The 16854-nt window shown below is 43.2% G+C and overlaps 1 protein-coding gene across 1 annotated transcript; it reads left to right on the top strand.

Annotated features, from left to right (window-relative positions):
• Positions 1-159: 159 nt before the first annotated feature.
• Positions 160-16203, top strand: fam20b (FAM20B glycosaminoglycan xylosylkinase). Its single transcript, XM_041935510.1, has 9 exons — positions 160-330; positions 1483-1813; positions 4097-4344; positions 4436-4522; positions 4630-4739; positions 8292-8463; positions 12182-12373; positions 14968-15027; positions 15123-16203. The coding sequence occupies exons 2-9, from the start codon at positions 1685-1687 to the stop codon at positions 15352-15354; spliced, it is 1230 nt and encodes a 409-aa protein (XP_041791444.1). The 5' UTR covers positions 160-330; positions 1483-1684; the 3' UTR covers positions 15355-16203.
• Positions 16204-16854: the final 651 nt, after the last annotated feature.

The following is a 16854-nucleotide window of genomic DNA, read 5'->3' on the forward strand; positions in this document are numbered from 1 at the left end:
AATAGCCAAGGACTGCCGTTGCACTGCACTCCTGTGTCAATACACTGTTTAACAGCCGTGTATGGACGTACGCGAAGTGCACCACTGCCACCTGGTGGCAGCCCCGCGCACCTACAGGAGGAGGAAGTGTTTCGGAAGTGGACACGGCAGGCCGGAGAGGGAATCGAAGGAAAAGGGCGGAGGAGAGGGAGCCACCGGGGGGGCTTGAGAAAATGATAAACCATCGTGACTTAGCAGCAAGACAGTTTATTACATGTAACGTCAATATCGCAGGACTTTACAGACACTTGGAAGCTAGTTTGTGGACGGCGAACCGCTCGCGGACATAAGGTAAGTCAGCTTGGTGGGCAGCCAGTAAAAACAACGAGACGACGTAGCCTTACTGTAGCTAGCTGCCGCGTTAGCTAACCTGGACGGCAAGGTGTACAGCGGTTTACCGAGCAGCTAGCTCTGTCATGGTAGATGTGAGCGTGTCGCTGCAGATGCGGTGACCTGAACAGGCAGATAACGCAGGAATAATCCGCGTAGAAAGCGTCTAAGCAGAGCCATCATTGAGAGGTTTTTTTTCTGCGGTCAGTGCTGGCCAACCGTTTTCTCACTGGTGTTAAAAAAAAAGGCAGCAACATCGTGAAAGACCGATTGTGTGGAAGAAGCGATTGCCTGCGTGGCCAGAGCTGTGCGAAGAGCAGTTCAACTGTTATTTACAGCGTGTTAGCCTGCTAATGGCTAGCTCGTTATCGTTAAGTCACAGGTTTGATAGCGCTTACGTGTATTAGCGACCGCGGAGTCAGTTAACCGCCAGGTGAACGTGGCAGTTGTCTTACTGTTACCGCCGTCACAACACGCAGAGCTGACAGGTTAGGCCCCACGTCTCGGCTGTGTTTGTAGGTGAGTGTGGCTCTAGCAGACAGGTGAGTTCAACATAATTAGAGGGATATTACCGAGGTTTCTCTTGCAAGGTTAGACCGCCCAGGCGGAGGGATGTGCTGTGGTCCAGCACCTCAATTGACCCCCTCTGCACAAGAGGAAGACTGCTGTCCATCACCCCTCATTGGAGACATGCCTTAAAAACAGTTCTTCATTTTGTTCACCTAAGTGAAGTGTGAATGCTGCAGATCTGGCCCTGCAGCTTTCACACAGCCCAGCCTGCAACAGCACATAACAGCCAAGGGAAGCTTTGCTGCTCGTTTTGCACACAGTACAAGTTTTGTGTTCTTCTGAATGCACACACACATTGGCGAAGACCAGCCTGTGTCGTCCTGGTGTAGTTGCATTATGCTGGACAGGCTTCATCTGTGCTGCAGTACTGGGTCATCGTCCACCCTGAGGGGAAAGGGAGCGAGAGGGGCAGCAAATCAATCCGTTTTCCCTCCACATGTTATTGACAGTATATTTTTCATCTGTTCCTCTCTCTCTTACTGTTCCAAGTTCTCTCCCATCTGCCCCTCCAGCCTTCTCTGATTTCTCTTTCTCTCCCTCCAGGTGACAGCCCGTTTGCACAGGTTATAGTTCCAGGAGGAAGGCAGCGGAGCGCCCGTCCTTCAGAAGAGTTCGGCTGACAGGTCAGGCAAGGGGGCAGGTGACGGGGAGCTGCAGGGGCCATGCGTCAGGGGTGAGGGGCAATAGCCGCGGGGGACACACACAGCGACGGGTGAGGAGGGGGTCGGGGCCGGTCGGTGTGGACATGAAGCTCAAACAGCGCATGGTGGTGCTGTGTGCCGTGCTCCTCCTGCTGGGCCTGGCCAAGATCTTCCTGCTGGATGGAGGCGAGGGCTCCGCAGCCAGCCGACGGGACCTCAGGGCGTTTCGCAAGGTCTGGGTGCCAGTCAAGTATTTTCATCCTCAGCTTTGTTAAAGAATATATACAGTTCCCTCCAAAAGAATGGAAACAGCAAGGTCAAGTTTGTTATTTTTGACGTGCGCTGAATACATTTGGATTTGAGATCAAAAGATGAGTATGAAACACAAGATCAGGATGTCAGCTTTTATTTCCTGCTATTTTTACATGCATGTATGTCTTACAGTTTTTGAACATATCCTAGCACTCTATCAGCAAAGGCTCTTATTACATGTGTGTACCTGTCTGGACCTTGGAACAACCAGTGCAATGCATCTGAGGGAGGGAGTGGGAAGCAACTTGGAGCAATAAAAGATGTGTTAAATAACTCGGGGTGAGGCCTCTCAGGGATCTGTAAGTAATGAAGAGTAGGTTAGAATCAACTCTGAATGCAAAAGGTAGCCAGTGTGAGTGAGGAAGCCAGGATCATTGAAATGTGATTATGTTTCCTAGCCTGAGTCAAAATCCTGGCAGCAGAATTTTAGATGAGCTGGAGGCAGGAGAAGGATTTTTTTTTTTTATTGATGCCAGAGAGCAAGGAATTAAAGTAGATTGAAAGTAAATAATACCTTATGTTTGGTTGCTTATCCCTTGCATGTAATAACTGCACAGAGCCTGCAGTCCACTGACATCACCAAACCTTCGGTGTGTTCTTTTGAGATGCTTTTCCAGGCTTTTACTGCAGCGTCTTTTGGCTGTTTGTTCGGGGGGTCTACAGCAACTGAAATGCATTCTCAATAGGATTTAAGTCAGGAGATGGACTTGGCCAGTCCAAAACCTTCCGCTTCTCCGTCCTGATGAGCTCCTCGTTTGCATTGGCAGTGTGTTTTGGTTCATTGTTTTGCTGCAATGTAAAGTGCTTTTCTTTGTACAAAGGCAGACAGAATGTTTCAGTAGACTTCTGAATTCATTCTGCTGCTTCCATCATGAGTCAATAAAGATGAGTGAGCCAGTTTCAGAAGCATCCATGCAAGCTCAAGCCACCATGCTTCTCGGATGAGCTTGTGTGCTTTGGATCTCGTGCAGATCCGTTCTTTCTCCACACTTTGGCCTTTCCGTCACGATCGTGAAGGTTTATCTTAGTCTCATCTGTCCATAAAACTTTGTTGGCCAACTTTTCTGACTCATCTCTGCATTTCTCTGCAAATTCTAATCTGGCCTTCGGATTCTTGCTGCCAATAAGAGGTTTTCATCTTGTGGTGTAGCCTCTGTAATTCTGCAAAGTCTTCTGCAAATGTTCGACTTACAGCACCCCTGATTTCTGTTTTTTGTTTTTGTTTTTTTTGTAGAAACCTTAATGAAGGGGTGCTGCGCAATCAGCTGTTGCTGTTTTCCTCTGCTAAACTGTCTCTTGTCCATTGCTAAGTACACCAGTGATTTCTTCCCTTTTTTTTCCCCAAGTGTTTCCAAATTGTTGTTTTTCCTATTCCCAATTTTTGTGCAATGGTTCTAATTCAATTCTTTTCTGTTTCCAAGTTGCTCGCCTTCCTCATAGACATTTCTCTGGACTTAGTGTTGTTGTTTTATTCTCTCTGACTACAAAACCAACGCTAAAACCACGACCACACATTCAACAGGAAACACCTGAGCAACAAGAAAAAACCTGCCACCTGCCCTTTCAGGAACATGTTCAGTCATGTCGGGTCGAGCAGTCCAGTTGTTGCTACTTGATTGCCTAATCGCCAGGGGGCGACAGGAGTAGGGGTGGGTGGGGGGACTTACACCACAGCACACCAGTGAAATGCCAGCATGGACAACTTAGTGGTAAAGATTTTGTATTTTTGAATGTAATGAGTTTTACCCAGATGCCAAAGGTGAGCCTAAGGACATTACACAGCTGCAAGCTTTGTAAAAATGCGTGCCAGTGAAGGACACGCACACCATCTTTAACACTATAATCTTTACTATCACAATACAAATCATAGCCATAACATTAACTACTCTTGTGGATGCTGAGCCAAGGTGGCTGGAGATGCTGGGTGTCAGATCCGTGGAAAAGAGATGGCAGACTGGTTTTTAATTTAGCATTTAAAATTCACTCATGCTAATTAATGGGGCGCAGCGGGCAGACGTGTTATTTTTGTAACATCTTAGTTCTGATAGTGCGTTTTTGATCTCAAATCCAAATCCATGCTGTTCGGGAGATTAATGAAGTCGGATGCATAAGACTTAAATTGCTAAAGCTAGTAATACTCAACAGTGCTAGTGGGCATATGGCAGATATGTTGACACACAGTTATTATCACCCACCTCTAACAGATGGAAGCAGGCCTCTCTCTGTCCCGGGGGGCTCGCCTCACCCACACCCTCCAGTCTCCGTGGGAGATAGCGAGCCAGTGGGTGGGCCCGAGAGAGGTGTACCCTGAGGAGACCCCAGAGCTGGCTGCTGTGCTCACCTCCCTCAGCACTGCCAGGATAGAGCGGGCAGACGTGGGCTATAAGGGCACGCAGCTCAAAGCTCTGCTGGTGCTCGACGGTGGACAGAAAGTGGTCTTCAAACCCAAGAGGTCAGATTTCTTTATAACACGGTTACACACTTGTGTTTTATGCTTACGAGTGATTCAGCATTCTTATGTTTGCCTCTCCACCCTTCCGCAGATATAACCGAGACTACGTGGTTGAAGGCGAGCCATACGCAGGTTATGATAGACACAATGCGGAGGTGGCTGCTTTTCACCTGGACAGGTGGGTAAACATCATAATTGGAGTGTCTACCATTCGTACTCTATGATCTGCTCCCGAAGCATAAGCACCGTGTAACAATGCACCGTGTTGGTCCGTTCTCTCTGCAGGATCCTGGGGTTCAGGAGAGCACCTCTGGTGGTCGGAAGATATGTCAACCTGCGAACAGAGATCAAACCTGTGGCCACAGACCAGCTGCTGAGCACCTTCCTCATGCAGGGTCAGTATCTGGCCACGCCATCGTCTTCTCTCACAGTTTATAATAAGGAGTGAGTGTTTTCAGATGCCCCAGAGTGACACTGTGGTGTTACTGTATGAATGATTTCCCTTTCTTTTGACTCATCTGTCCACTTTCTCTCTAATTCTGATCACAGTTTTCACTCTCTCCCAGTCTCACTCATGTTTCCTGCCCCCCAGCTTTCTCTGTCAGCACTCTAGACGAGGATACGCCTGCTGTTAAGTCCTGTTTGGTGAGGGTGTGGCACCATAGGGTTGATAACACTATAATCATGTCAAGCCAAGCTTATCCTTCCAGCAAACAGAAGCTTGTGTGATCAGATGTTATTGGTTGAATTATAGGAAATGTAGGATTCAGAGCTTTTAGTACTTGGTCCATACCAGGAACTAAAATTCAGGCTTCGCTGGTTCGATTCTGACCACTCTTCTCTTTTATCCGTCTCTATTGAGTCCCAGTCACTTTATGGTATTGCAGAACTACATCCCTGAAGTGTCCCTTTCAGACTGTGGCAGACATTGATTCAGTTGATTCATTGATTCAGTTGGCATTTTATGTGATGATGTACCTTTAATATGTCAGGTATTTATATTAAATACAATTTAACCCTTTGTAACTTATTCACTCTTTTAACAGTGTTGGACTTTAGATGGACAGTCAAAAACATAGTATCAAAATCAACGCAGCAGAACCAGAGATACCGTCTTTTTATTCCATGAATTCTTCTTTCCTTTCAAAACCTGTTTCCTACATTACCCACAATGCAACTTGACCACAAACAGGTCAAAGGGAGATTTAGCCTCGAGTGGGGTCCATAAGCCGTTATTGATCCCCACAGGGGCAGGGCAGGTGTACCGCAGCACAAGGATGAAATAAGTACAGATAAATACAGAAAGGTAAAAATAATTAAAAGTACAGTATTTTCCGCACTATAAGGCGCACCTTCAATGAATGGCCTATTTTAAAACTTTTTTCATATATAAGGCGCACCGCATTATAAGGCGCATAGACAGAAAGAACTTAGGCAACGTTTGATGGTTCCAGCTTCTTTAATACGAGGATCTGCTGCTTTTCCTCATCAAACCCAACAGTAAATGATATGTTGGGGATTTGGACTGTTGGTTGGACAAAAAAGGCATTTGATGATGTCACAATTAATCAGTCAGTGAATCTGTTGTATACTGTAGTAAATGTTTTTGGAGTCCTTGGCACTGTCAGCTGCACAGGTGTGGCCCTGACAAACTGGATCTCTATGTTCTTTTTATTTATTTGTAAGGACAAGACAGGTTAATGAACATGTCTGTAAAGGTGTCAGTGTTAGCCAGCTGGCTAACTTTCAGCACTCAGTAGATGAGCGCAGAGAACCTCCTGACACACTGTAAATTCATCACAATCTAACATTTAGATTAACCTTGTGATAATAAAAAAAAACATTTCAGACGTCAGCCTCTGAAAAGGTGAACGCCAACAGGAGACCACTGCTCGTCTGTGTTGCCTCACTTGTTCTGTTGTTGCCCCATGTTGTCATAACTGTGTCCCGTTTTGTTTTTTTTTTTCGCATCTTGTGTCTGATTCACCAGCTGTTTAGGCCATCCATGCCTTATATGTGCTGCAAGTTATCTTAAGCTGTCACTTACCGCCAAACAGTGTTCAACATTATATGACTCATCTCTGCAAGTGTCTGTGCAATTGTGGTTTAAGGCCGGTTGATAGAATAACGCCCACTATCACAGGAGGATAGGCATTTATGCAGATGCGTCATTTAGTTCTCAACAGAAATATTAAATAGATAATATATATTCAAATGGGTTGTTCCACCTAATACAAAAGACCTCATTCTTAGATGGTTCTAGTCATGTGTAAAGTTTTGGTTTTGATTTAACAGTCTTCTTAAATATCTGAGATTTCACCACAGTAAAGCCACTTTTGTTTTTACTGCTCCCAATTAAAAAGTCAACAGGGCCATCTTTTCCAGAAACTGCGTCGCCCATCAAAGACCATCAGACTGACACTGGCAACAGTTTTCAGTGACGCAACCAGGCAGCCTGTTCAAAGGATTGTCCACATACTGCAGTTGTGAGAAAATACTCTTTTTTGTAATGTGGGTCAGCCAAACCTTTAAAGCTGCATTGGCAAACAGGAACAGTGTTCACATGTAGACATGTGGCAGCACACGCTAATGGAGTCTGATATTTACTTAACAGTAGCACAAACTGCATCCTCATAAATTCTCATTATCTTGACTCAACACCTATGAGAGTCTCACTAACATCTGAACATCTAAAGTTTAAACAAATGTGATGTTCATCGGAGGACTGTTGGCTCAGTTTGTTGCAGCGCTCTGCGTGTAATCATATGTTTGTTGGTTCAAGTCTGATGTGACACGTGAACTTCCTTTGTATCATATGTGCTGAGAAATGAACGTACACGATGTATTAGTTGAAGCATGACATGAAATAACTTTGGACCATCAAATAAGACCTTAGCCACGTAGTTTATTTTATGTTGCGAAAAGAAACTAGCATTTTCTCGAAACTTAAGTTCTCTATCAGCTAGATTTTGGGTACACGGTAACTGAAGTCATGTGAAAACACGCTAAATTTCACACATGCTGTAAATGAACTCATGTTTACAGTGCAGAGGTACAGAAGAACTGTCAGGGAGGAACGCAGGAGCCAGAAAACCCTGGCTGGGACCAGGCTAATCTGTGGGGCTAAGTTTCCACGGTGACTTAGGTCAGACTTATTTAAACCTCTTATTTAACAGACTTATTCAACAGAATTTCCTGAAAATAGGCCTGATTGAAGCAAGTCAAGGCCGAATAACTCCTGTCAGAGAAAACTTTTGTCCAGCTCTTTCCTCGTGGTAAAACTTTACTGTTTGTTTCCTGCGATGCAGCAGTAACTTCCGTCTTGTGGCAACATTTGAAGCATTGTAGTCCACCACAAGCTGATTGGTTCTGCTGATATTGAGCTTCAGGTGATTGTCGTTGCGCCATGTGATGAAGGTCTTTATCAGCCCTCTGTACTCCTCTGATAGTTTCTAAGTGAGGACAGCATGCGTCTCACTGGAAATAAGACACTGGGATCATACATGCACTATAGTGATAACTTACATTTTGTCAAAAATTACACTCAGTGCGTTTTATGAAATTCCTTCAAAGTGTTCTAGGTATATCGTATAAGTCTGGACAGACATGGGTTAAAACTGCAACTTGATTGGTTTGCTGAGTTATACAACCACGGGGCGGTAATTGTAGTTTTTCTTCTGTAAACAGACAAAATGTGAGGCAGACGTATTGATGCAACTGATCAGGGTAGCCTGCATGTTTGCTTGAGTCATTATCTGTCAACATCTCTAATGCTCACAGTTTTTAACTCTTCTCACACTCGTATTGATTTTGTTTCCTGCAGAGAACTTAGCGGACTGCTTTGTATTGTACCTCCTCACGATGCCATGTTTGCCTCCCTGTCAAGATGACACGGTGACGTTATTTTAGAGTTATTTTCATGGGCACCTTTTTGTTTCTCTCTCCAGGTAACAATACGTGTTTCTACGGAAAGTGTTATTACTGTCGGGAGAGCGAGCCAGCGTGTGCAGAGGGAGAGATAATGGAGGGGTCTTTAACTCTTTGGCTGCCAGACGTCTGGCCGCTGCAGAAACACAGACACCCCTGGGGACGCACCTACAGAGAGGGGAAACTGGCCAGGTGGGTGTTGAGTTTGAATCCGAAAAGGATCTCTGCAGTTATTTCATTAGTCAGGGAAAATCCCATGACTTGAATTATTGTTGTTAATGTTTATCAAAAGGAAGTGGAAATGTGCCGAGGCTGAGCGTCAGCTCTTCCATAGCGATGGTTTTTCAGGTCAGCAGTGGTAAAGACATTGGCCTGTACTTTCAGTAATGACACTCCACCTACTTCATTCTGAGAAAAGTTTCTTAAGGGTGGGAGGGTGACTAAAGGAGGGCTACATGACTCAGGGTAGAGTATGAAATCACCAGTTATCTTATTATTTAATGCCTGAGTGATAACGATGTCCATCATTAGGAGTTTTGGTGTCACCGAGGGCAAGCAGTGTGAATTTTTCTGTGAATGCAACTAAAAGCTGCAATAGTTTCTATTTTATAAACAACTGAATGCCTAATTGTGAAAATGAAAATGCCAGTGAACTTACAGTTATCTGAATTCATGGGGGTTGAATCCATCTCTCTTCAGTTTAAAAAAAAAAAGAAAATGAAGTCACAGAGTCAGAAGGAAAATTTAACTGTTCATTTTTCAAAAACTGTTCAGGTTGCTAAAATTCATTAGTCAAACTGGATCAGTGAATTTTATTTGATTTAAGATTTAACACCCAGCCGAAAGTTTTATGCCTTCATTTCATAGGGTGTCTTGATTTAAAAGAGTTATTTTACAGGTCTGTTATTTCTTAATGATTTCCAAGAAGTTTCCTGCAAAAAACTTTTTTTAATCACTGGGAAGAAAAAAGTGCACAATTAATAGAAAATTCCAGTTAAATACAGGTGTTGATTAAAATTTGTCTACAGACATGCAATATATGAAGATAAAGATTTCCAGTAATAACTTAACAGAAAATAAGTATTTACTTGAGTTTAAATGAAGCATTTATTTTAAGTACATTCATTTTCCCCAGTTGTTAATACTGAATTATATTGTTCTTTACCGGAAACTTAATGGAAATTACGTTTTACTCATTAAAGAGCTACATTGAGCTTAAACAGCATCAGCTTGTTGTTCAGACTTAAATTAATACTAAGTTATGATTTATGCCTCACTAAGATAAAGCAATATCACAGAACCTTACTCACTAAAGGTAAATGTTAATGGTAAAACAGCATTTTTTTTTTCATTAACTGTCATTTTGCAACACAGTAAACCAGTAGAAACCTACTCAATCCAGCTTACTACTATGTGCTATGACGCCAAGTGACAGCCAATGTGCGCGGTAACCATGGCAATGGAACAAATCATTGACTGGCCAGTTGCATTAGTTGACTGACTTTATGACCAAACTATCTAGGCTATGCTCAGGGGTGCGTGTATCTCTTTTAGTCAGACACTCATGTGGTACTCACCCCATACATGGCGTGGTCTTAATAAGCACAGTCTTCCTCCCTCTCTCATGGTGGAAGATGAAGATGCCGTCTCCATCCACAGGTCAACACCTGGCTTTGGGTCATCTCCATCTCTCTGTGGTCATCTTCGCCAGGTGAATGTGTGTCAGGGCTGAGACATGTGATTGACGACGTGTGTGCTTGTTTTTTATTGTGTTGAGATGTGAGAATCCCCTCTCACGTGGTGCCCTGCTCAAAGGCAGTGGAAGAGACTATTAGAGATTATTATTATAATATGACCACCTTGTTGATGTTGGAGTAGCAGTCTGGATTGCTTGTATTTAGTATTTGGACCAAATTATACTTCGAGGGCGCATTTTCCTGCTTGCCTTAAGCACATTCGTTCTCTCAGTGGCGTCTCTGTCGAGTTGCAGAGTGTTTTTTTCTTTGATGTCCTCTGATCCATCAAAGAGCAGCCCCCAAAATTCAGCAGGCTGCAGCCTTGCTCTTACATCCCCACAGAAAGTTTGTGCAGTGCTTTGCATGATATCCACCTCCGACACTCACTCCTAGCCGCTTCAAAAAGCAAAATCCTCAGCATAGAGAAGACACAGGACATGCGTGTTCAGCCTCATGAAATGCTGGGAGAAAACATCACACAGAGCTCAGCATTGTTGTTCATTCAGCTTGTTTCGCTGTTAAGCAAGTGGGCAGCTTGATTTCTGCTCAAGTTCAGTTTGACGTTTCTCCATAGGTGGCAGAACTCCAACATAGCTGCTTTGATGGTCGTTGTTTTTTGGACATCTCTCACATTTTAGGTTACTTCGTCAGGTCACAAGAGCCGTGTGTAGATGAGAAATTTGTATTTATGACCAAATACAATTGCTGCCGTCTTCTTCTTCTGTTGAGTTTAATGGCAGTTGGCATCCAGAAGTGTTGCATTACCACAATCTGCTGCATTGTAACAGCTTCACAGTGCAAACAAACATTTTGGCCATCAAGCTGATATGATATTGAAACCCAGACGACGAGAATGTCATCATACAGTTAGAGTGGATCAGCAGCTCTTGTCACAACAGTGAAGTGGTACAAAACATGCTGTGGGATGGCACAGAATATATATATGTCTGTGCTTTTGTTTGTCTCTAGTATAATAAGGTAATACTTTCTTTCTACAGTCAAGTAGAACCAGTCTCATTTATGGTCTTATCTGCTGCCATTATACGTATACTATAATAACAAAATTAAATTGTGAATCATGACTTAAGGTGAATCTTCTGCCCAGAGCTGCTTTAGTGGTCCACTGTGTAAGATTTAGGCGGCTCTATTGGCAGAATATGTTTCCATTAATGCCTGAAAATGAGAACTGTTGTCTTTTCGTTAGCTCAGAATGAGCTCGTTATATCTAAGACGCAACACTGATTCTAGTTAGCGCCCTTTGTGGTGAGGCGAGGGGTTTCAGTTTGTTCTCACCACATACCACTTAATCCTACACGCTGAACTTTTAATGTAGATGCAGCGGGATCATCAACACGTTACACTGACATCATCAGAGAGACTGTGCCTTGATCATGAAAGTTCACGCTCTCTCGGTGGTCATTAAATATGAAACAAGAGCTGACTTTACAGAATAACTGAAGAGCAGATGTGGACAGAACTTTACTTAAAATCTCTTTTTACTGCACCCGCTGAGTTCAAGATGAATAGATATGCGCAGACCAGCTCAGCTCAGCCGTCACGATGCTCCCCACTGAGCACTCGTAGCCTCATCAGATTTTTTTCTCTTGCAGAAGTTCAGCTGCATTTCAAAGTGCAGAATTTTAAGATTATGTAAGATCACAAAACTATGCAAGATAGGGACCCAGGATTTTTGAGGTCAGGAGATGGTTGCCCCTTCACATTCCTGTAAAATTAGCCTAAAACACCTGTCCAAGGCATACTCAAAGTAAGAAGCTATTCTTGAACCTTGTGGAGAACGTGCATGGTTTTGGTCTCATTTGAAATCTAACCCTCTGACGTTTTATTACCAGAATTCAGAATCACTCGAAGAGCTACTGGCATTGAGTCATAGAAGTTCAAACACACAGAAGTGGTTTTCATTTCTTCCTGAATATTTGTTTTGCAAATAGATGCCTAGCAGCTGGACCACACCAGGGAGCCTTACCTTCATCCAGCTTCAATAAAAACTAATGACAATACCACAGAAAAGGAATATTTCATCAAGATTTCCTGCTCGTAAAAAGCAGGCTCTGCCTTTTCAGTATTTTTCCTGAGTGCCAGTGGTTTACAGCTGTGTGTCCGCATGCTTGGTAGATTCTGATGATGATTTCACTGGTTTTGTGTTAATCATCCAGATGGGAGTACGACGAGAGTTACTGCGATGCGGTGAAGAAAATGCCTCCGTATGACGCGGGGCCGAGGCTGCTGGACGTCATCGACACGGCCATATTTGATTATCTCATTGGGAACGCTGATCGGCATCACTATGAGAGTTTCCAGGATGACGGCGGCGCCAGCATGCTCATCCTGCTCGACAACGCAAAGAGGTAAGTAATGATGAGAGGGATTTCAAGGAGGATTACTTTATTTTCAGCAAGGGGATGTCAGCAGTTTAACTGGAAATACAAAGAAATTTAAAGTAGTACCTGCAACATTAACATGAACAGTAAATCTGCAGCACTCACTAACTGGAAACGCCTGCACTTTATTCAACTAACATGTTTTGGCACATTAACACAAGCATGGCTGGAAATACACTCATGACTGTGACAGTGTCGTTTTTTCTGCGCTTAAAAGCATCATTTTGCAAAATTTTGACGTTTTTTCAAATCATTTTACTTAAATACTTTATCACAAGTATTTTAATTTTACTATTATTACTGGTTATAGTGGGACAGAGGCTGAGTGGACTGGTTATAAGATCACTGTGTTGCCTAGGAACATGTGTGTGTGTGCTTCGCAGTGTGTTACCTTAGTGTGTAACCTTTACGCCTCTCCTTTGCTTTAATATGTGTGTTTTTTGCAGCTGTAGGCCATATATTGTCTCTAAATCTCCGCGTTGTCTGACTTGTTGATTTTTATTCTACTTCTGATTCTGTAAGAAGCATCAGGCTGTTTATAGTCTAATAATCCTCCGCTCTGTCCATCAACTCCTTGTTTCCCGTTGATTCTATTAAATCTCCACTGATGAAGGAAGTTCATAATTGATGAGTTGCCATCTGTTGAAATGGGATTCATTATTGGTTTGAACATCAGGGATCAATAATGTGATGTGTACATATTGACATTTAATTTATTTTAAAGGTGTCCTTTAATTTAACAGTAGTATAACATATCATATAACATGTTTTCTTTACTTCTTTACTCGCTTCTTTGTACTTCCGTTTCAGAAGTAATTTTACATAAAGCAGTACTTTTACTCAAGTGTCATATTCTAGTATTTTTCCCATCCTTAATAGTCTGATCAGTTCCCTTTATTCATCCCATATTTGAAATCTATTTTTTAATGTTTTTGGGTTCTCCGTCCGTCTGTCCCATCTTCATGAATGCGATATCTCAGGAACGCTCGAGGGAATTTATTCAAATTTGACCCTGTTCACTCGGGCTCATGCATGAACTGATTAGATTTGGAGGATCAAAGGTCACCGTGACCACAGAAAACACATTTTTTGCCATGACTGCAGAATTCATACACTAATTAGGACAAAAGTTCACACAAATGTCTCGTGGGATAAGATGATGACGTGTTGGCATTTTATGGTCAAAGGTCAACTTCACAACATCATGATGCTCTGCAAAAACACTTTTCTGGCCACTATTCAACACCATAACTCAACAGAGGGGGAGACTGTGACCATATTTCACATTTGGTCAGATACTGAAATTCTGACACTATTCTTGGTTGTCCACTGTGACTGTATGGATCTTCTTTAGTGTCTTTGCAGCAACATTTTGAAAAATTGTCATCCACCACAACCTCACTGGTTTGGCTGATATTGAGCTTCGGGTGATTGTCGTTGCACCATGTGATGAAGCTCTCTATCAGCCCTCTGAACTCCTCTGTTTCACCAAAAAAAGACACTTAAAACCTTTTATTCAATTCCTACAAAGATTTGCACTGCAAATCTTACATGAGTGTGGACAGACTTATAAATGCATCTGAGCTGGCGGAGGCATACAACAGTGAGGGGGTAATTGTAGTTATTTTCATTTTCAGTTCCAGTGTGCTTGATTTTCCAGCATGTCTATCTGCCCATCCCTCTCTGAAGTTATTTGGATTTTGGGTTATCAAAACAAAGCATGGGAATTTTTCGGTCATTTTTCGGTCTCAGTTTGTTTACATTTTTCAAGAATTACTCACAGTTGGCTGGATGTGGTGAAGTGAGGCAATCAAAGAACCTTTTACTGGGCACAGTTGAGATACCGATTATATCATTTTCATATATTGGGATGCAAACAGCTTTGTTCCAGACAAAGACAAAACCAACTCAGATTTTGAAGGAAGGTGCCTGCGGGTGCAGATGATGAAGAGCTGCCACAGAAACAGGTGGCATGGTGTGTGGGCACAGTTTGACGCGCTAAACCGCAATACCGAACGAAACACAGCTAAATGTAAATAATGATGGAAAATAGTTGTGGTTCAGAGGAAGAGAACAATTTGTTCCATTACATGTAACACAAGTATGTCATACAAACGACACGCTTGACCTGAGTGCTGCAGTAGATACAGTTTCAGAGTGAATTAGCTAAATTGCATCATTATAAATTAGCAATCATTATATGGATTTCCTGTCATCCTAATTTTAAAAATCTGAAGGCTCCTCAGAGGTGCGCATCAGATAGCAGGGAAGCTGCCGTTCTCCTGTGGTTTCGCTTGACTTTGTGTGTGTGTGTGTGTGTGTGTGTGTGTGTGTGTGTGTGTGTGTGTGTGTGTGTGTGTCTGTGTCTGTGTCTGTGTCTGTGTGTGCATGTATGTGTGTGGTTCTCAAGCGTGCCATGGCCAGTCAGGAGTGTCTAATGCATTTTGATGTCTTACCGCAGTGCAGACAGGCTTCTGGCTTCAGTTGCATTACTTTAATTTTTACTTGTAATTTTATTATATGTTGTTATGTGTTTTTTTTTTTTTTCTCTCTCTGTGCAGCTTCGGAAACGCAGCTCTGGATGAGCGGAGTATCCTCGCACCCCTCTATCAGTGCTGCATGTGAGTCCTCCGCAAACGATCAAGTCTTAGCTCTTGATGATCAGTCTTTCCTCGTCATTTACAGTTTTGTCTCTTGCTTTTCCTTCCTCTGTCAGGGTTCGAGTGTCCACATGGAACAGGTTGAACCTGCTGAGAAGCGGAGCTCTGAGTTCAGCTATGCGGCAGGCGCTGGGATTCGACCCCATCCACCCGGTCCTGGCCGAGCCACACCTCGCAGCCCTGGACAGGCGTCTGTCTGGAGTCATAGCAACTGTCAAGCAGTGTATGGAGTCACAAGGCCCCGACAACACGCTAATAGAGGACCGAATGAACCTCCCACATCCCTAGAAACAAGGGACAGGAGAAAACAGGAACAGCCAGGACTTAACTTTCCGAGCCTGGAGAAGAGGAAGTGGATGAGCCCTGTTGTTAAAGAAGGAGATGCAGAGTGAGTAACCGGATCGACAGGGTGGAGCAAAGACCTTGTCCTTTTCCTTGTTTGTCACTCTGATAAGACCGGAGTAGTTCACTAAAAGGAATCACTGGATTCAGAGTGGTACCATCTTAAACTATATAAACTTCTCAGGACTGTTGTACACTATAGGACAGTATCTGCTGTAAGAACCCCTCCATCTACTACTACTGGTTGTGTCGACGCGCCCGCCTTGTGCCATGTTCTCCCTCCCGGTCCAGCTTTTCCTTCGGACTCCGAGGAAGGATGTGGCTCGGAGAGGGGTAGACACTCAAAGGAGGAAGAAGGGAAGGTGAAAATGAGCCATCAACGCCTCAATGAAGAACGCTGTGCTTGGGGATGTTTGAAGCTTTCAGTCCCAAGAAACTGAAAAGTAGATCCCCATTGAAGTGACAGGACGATAGATCCATTTCAGAACTGATGTTTTTTTTTTTCTTTCTTGAACTAAAATTGAACTTTTACCGGAAGGAAAAGAGAATGAAGTCAGCCCTACGCCATCACCGTGTACATATTTAACTAAGTAGTGACATAGTGTTACGAGGCGAAAGAATATACATTTGTGGATTATAATATTAAATAAACTAAAGGGTGCGTGGGCGCGTGTACGGAAGAGTGCCATATTGTGCCGTAAATAAGAAATCTACTGACATGACAGACTTGAAGTGAGGGTACGAAGAGGTCAGGTGTGTGGGTTCATCTTCAGCATTAAACTATGATCTATTTAATTGTGGTTCTCTCTCAGTCATCCTTTCCCCATGAAAAGACTGAAAAAGGGGTTTGATGTGGTGCGGTGTTGGAAGGGACTTTCACTTTACTCTTACTTTTACTTGCTCAGATATTTTTCTTTTTAGTCACATTGAATCTGAGATGTGTGTACAGGTCATATCTGGAATGCACTGGTTACAGTTACCGTTTGGTTTATAATAAGCAGTTTTAGTCTTCTCGTCTCACTTCCTGTAAAATTCTGTTTTCATTTTTCCAAATTTGAATCACTTCTCACCCGCTAAATTTAGCTCAAATTTGAGGCAGCGGTCACTCTTTTTAGCCGCCTATCAGTCACAGGTGTGATTACAGGCACTTCCCGTCCCTGTGGGATTTTACTTGTCTCCATGACCTGACATTGTCTCACACAAATTCTTTTGCATTACAGCGTCTTTCTCACTGATCTCTGCTCTCAATTTAGACTTAGAGGGTGGTTTCATTTATGTCATCTGGAAATTCAGACAGATGTAAGTGCCAGCGCCGATGCAGTTTTCACATCAAAACAAAAGCAAGTCTTTTTTGGGGGGGGCACACGCACACTTTGATGAGGTGGGGTGTTTTCAGTAGTGGTTTGCACACCTGTGAGTAAGTCAGCGACATCCAGCTGTCTTAAG

Source organism: Chelmon rostratus, chromosome 4 (genome assembly GCF_017976325.1).
Source record: "Chelmon rostratus isolate fCheRos1 chromosome 4, fCheRos1.pri, whole genome shotgun sequence".
Classification (NCBI taxonomy): domain Eukaryota; kingdom Metazoa; phylum Chordata; class Actinopteri; order Chaetodontiformes; family Chaetodontidae; genus Chelmon; species Chelmon rostratus.